At 40.3% G+C, this 4,441-nt stretch overlaps 1 protein-coding gene across 2 annotated transcripts; it reads left to right on the top strand.

Moving 5' to 3' along the window:
• The first annotated feature begins 1,131 nt into the window (after window positions 1-1,131).
• Window positions 1,132-2,250, top strand: LOC128519941 (putative nuclease HARBI1). 2 transcript variants are annotated; one of them, XM_053493920.1, is made up of 4 exons: window positions 1,132-1,564; window positions 1,645-1,760; window positions 1,842-1,953; window positions 2,031-2,158. In XM_053493920.1, the coding sequence occupies exons 1-4, from the start codon at window positions 1,132-1,134 to the stop codon at window positions 2,081-2,083; spliced, it is 714 nt and encodes a 237-aa protein (XP_053349895.1). In that variant the 3' UTR covers window positions 2,084-2,158. The 2 variants fall into 2 exon arrangements, with proteins under 2 accessions (XP_053349895.1, XP_053349893.1); XM_053493918.1 differs by having other exon boundaries at window positions 1,842-2,250.
• The last annotated feature ends 2,191 nt before the right edge of the window (window positions 2,251-4,441 follow it).

Raw genomic sequence — 4,441 nt, forward strand, 5'->3', positions numbered from 1 at the left:
CCAAGATCTCGATAAAGTGCTAGAAGTTACACTAGTAGGGACAGCTGAGCAGAAAGTCAACACTCTCACAACAATAACGTACAATCTGGCAAGGGAGCGGTTCGGACTGGAGGATAAGAAGGAGAACATCAGGGCTGTACACCAACCAAATAGAAGAGAAAGGGAAATCCACCACTTAAGGAAAGAAATTAAGGTGCTTAATAAGCAGTTCAAAAGATCCATGGTTTGTGAAAGAGAAGGCATCAAGGACCTGACGAGTCAACTCCGAGAACGTCTCTGCAGTCTCCGAAGAGCAGAAAGCACTCGAAAAAGAAGGAAGGATAGGGAGAACAAAAGATCTCAGTTCACCAAAGACCCCTTCCGATTCACCAGAACACTGCTAGGGGAAGTAAAGTCTGGAAGGCTGACCAGCACCAGAGAAGTCGTGGAGACATTTTTGAGAGAAACCCACAATGACATCTTCAGAAACCAGTGGGGTATTGCACAAAACCAAGATAAGGAATTAAGCTGGGATTTTTTGGTTATCCGGGCTGAATTTAGCCCTGACTCGGTTGCATGAAGGGAGGCTAAATTAATCTACATTAAGTTACTATGGAGATTTACACTTTGCAGCTAGCCTGCTCCAGAGCAGGCTAACAACCAGGCTAAGATTAATCTTAGTGATTTATCGGCTAGTTCCTCCCCAAATCCTACAGATATTAATGTGTTTTAGTCATTTCATGGTCCTGCATTAAAAAACTAGATATACTGTCATTCATCTATTTATGCGTACTGTTATTTTAGTTATTATTGAAAACTGCTGTTCATTTCACTGTCAGAGGTTTGATGAATATATATATATATATATTATTCGAGATTTAAAACACCCAGTGAGGAAAGCACATTTTCCTGAGCAATTATTACTTTGCTGTCCACAATGAATGCCAACACAGTGCAAAAGAACTATACTATACAATGAGAAATAGAATATAGACTATGTATATCTATATATGCAAGTATAAAGTAGAAATGTATTGTTGAATGATAAAAAATATTAATATATTATATTTTATTGCAGTTGATAAGATGATAAGAAATGGCTCTTGAATTTGCAAATGTGGTTTCAATTAAGATTTGTGTTTCCTATCCACAATGGCTTGCCCTTTGTTGAATGATGTAGTCGATGAGGAAGTTTTAATACTCAGACGAGCATTCAGGCATGAAAGAGTCTTCCGAGATAGGGCAGACCCATTGGCCTTTTCAGACGAATATCTGACTGAGAGGTACAGATTCTCAAGTGATGGCATCAGATATTTGTGTAGGCTGCTGGGTCCAAACATACAGCACAGGACCGCACGGAGCCATGCTCTCACTGTCCCACAGATGGTCTGCATAGCACTGCGATTCTTTGCAAGTGGCATGTTTCTGTATTCTGTCGGTGATGCAGAAAACCTCAATAAAGCCACTATTTGCCGCACAATAAGAAAAGTAAGTCTGGCATTGAAATCTCTTGTGCACATATTTATCACCTTCCCTGGCCACAGAAGATTCATCCACATCAAGGAGGAGTTCTACAAGATTGCAGGTAACATGAATAATAACAGATTACCACAAAATGTTACATTAGCACAGTCACAGTATGACAGTCATTGTTTTGTGTTATAGCTTTTCCTAATGTAATTGGTACAGTGGATTGCACCCATATTCGTATCCAACGCCCCTCAGGGGCACATGAGGGAGATTATGTGAACAGGAAATCCTTCCACAGTGTCAATGTTCAGGTAAGAATAAGTAATGGTTACTGTCAGCTACATAATTATTCTGTGCATTAAATTACCTTAATAGGCTATATATTGTTACAGATGATCTGTGATGCTGACTGCCTTATCACAAATTTAGAGGCAAAGTGGCCTGGCTCAGTCCACGACTCCAGAATCTTTCGGGCCAGTAGAATTTACCAGAGACTCTCTCTAGGTAAACCACCCCATTTTTTTAAGCACCTTGAACAGCAAGAGTACAGTACTTGTAAGAATTATGTTTTGTATTCACAGGCGAGTTCTCTGGTGTGCTGCTGGGGGACAAAGGTTATGCCTGTGAGACATGAACCATGCCCATGCCAAAACCAGGGCTCGAATTAAAATGACCTTCGGCCTCCTGAAATCCCGATTTCAGTGCCTGCACCACCTGAGGGTCTTCCCAGACAGAGCATGCGACGTGACTGTTGCCTGCACAGTGCTGCACAATATTGCCAGCCTAAGAAAAGAAAGGGCTCCCAGAGTTGCTTTGGATGTTGATTGGGACAATGCTGCCATATTCCCAGATAACAGAAATGGTAGACTTGTTAGAGAACAATACATTGCAAATTATTTCAGTTAATTTAGTTTTGATTTAGCCCATCCCTTAATAAAGGATAATGTAGGCTATATAACTTTTTCATGTGTACATGCATTTTATTTGGCATCAGTAGCACACACTGTGGTTATCTTCCCAAATTCTAGTTCCACTTCACTGGATCGATCACTATAAAGTGTACCTGACAGTCATAAAAAAATTGTAGAAGACCACAATGGTTTTGGAATATTTTTCTTTTATTATTTTGCTGTTATCACTTGTCAGCTTGGAGCTTTGGAAAGAACAAATTATGATGATCAATACATTGGGTTACAGTCATGGTTACAGTATGAACTGAAGTCACTTACTTCTGTTTGTAGTTTCTGGATTTCCAGTTCTAGTTTCCTCAGTGTCTTACGTTTAATTTACATGTCAAGGTCCATGTCCTGTAGCTTTCTTTTTTTCACATCAATCTTGACTTCTGTCAGCTCGATCTGTCTCTTAAGATGTGTTGTGTAGAGATATCTGACAGTTTGTGAATTCTGTGAAGGCTGACGCTGAATTGGATGTAGGCTCCTGAGTGAAGGTGCTGCTCATGCCATACCTGCTGTGTGCCTAATAAAGTACTCCCAGCCATTGCATTGGGCAGCAAATAAGCTCACTCGTCTCTCCAGCATTCTTTCCGGCGTAAAAACGCTACAATATTTTTGACAGAACACGCAAAGCCAATGATTTAATAAAGAATACTCACCGGCAAATCATAGTCTGGTGGCTCCAAAAGTGTAAGGGTGTTACCAGCCACTGCAAGGTAAAGCAAAGTCACACAGTCCACATAACAAAATATAAATGGATTTTAATATTTTCCATGCGCAGTAGTATGGCAATAATGTACATTGTATGAAGAGGCCAGTATCCCTTGCTGGGCCAGAGTCAGTGGCTGTCCCTCCCTGGATCCCTTCAATCACTGGCTTCCCTTTATTTAAGTCCAGGGCCAGCTCCTCTGCTGGGGTGAAGTCTTGGGTTGGAATGCCACCCCCCGTACCAGTAATATGACTTTTTTTTTTTATGGCTAAAATCAGCACAGATAATAAAATGTCAGCAAACATGTCACCTATGTTCTCAGCAAACAAGTCACTTACCAGCCTGCAAAATATTCTTGTATTTAATCTTGACTTGCTGCCAAGTCCTTTTTTGGCCAGACATGTTTGTTCTTTAAGAGGAATAGATAGATACAAATGATAAAATAGATTAGATGGATAAAAATAGAGCAAATTATCTGATTATAGATTACATCAAATTAATTAGAAACAAAACCTACATACAAATAGATAAGAGTAAAAGGATTAAACACATTAGAGACATAAAATAAACTAAATATATCAAATAGATGCACATAGTGGGTAAGTGTTTGCAATTATTCTTCATGTTAAATGCATATCCACTGGACACATTTAAGGCAAAGTATACAATTATTTTTGAAAATGACAAGTAACTCCTTGAATTGTAATTGAGGGTTTCAGTGGAGCACTGGTTATTTGGACTACTTACGCATTCAATCGGTCCGCTATTGTTTGCCAGGCATTCTCTCTTTGCTTTATTACAGCAGCTGTATTGCCTTTTTTACATATTATATGTTTCACTTCTTCATACGTTTCCATAAGAAGCTGTTGCTCATTAGGCGAAAAGTATGCCGCACGGGTTTTGTCCATTTTTGCATCGGTGATTCTGTGATCGATTTCGTGATCTTTTTAAGAATACCATGAACGCGCATTTATCCAAACTATATACACCTGGCTTAACATATCCGCGCGTTCTCATCCTGGCTCAGCAAACGTGCAACGGATTAAGCCAGGATGCACTGATTGAACTAGGTCAAGCCGCGACTGTTCTGTTATCCTGGCTTTCTTAATTCTACTTTTGTGCAATACCCCACAGGTCCTCGATGCCAACCCAAATATCAACAGTGTTGATATACCTGCAAAGGAGCTTAACATTAGCAAACCATCCTGGAAGGAAATCCAAGAGGTGGTGAAGAAGGCCAGGTCGGGTTCTGCCCCTGGCCCAAGCGGCATACCCTATAAGGTGTATAAGAAGTGCCCAATGCTCCTCCGGAGGCTATGGAAGCTGTTCC

This window comes from Clarias gariepinus, chromosome 4 (genome assembly GCF_024256425.1).
Source record: "Clarias gariepinus isolate MV-2021 ecotype Netherlands chromosome 4, CGAR_prim_01v2, whole genome shotgun sequence".
Lineage (NCBI taxonomy): Eukaryota > Metazoa > Chordata > Actinopteri > Siluriformes > Clariidae > Clarias > Clarias gariepinus.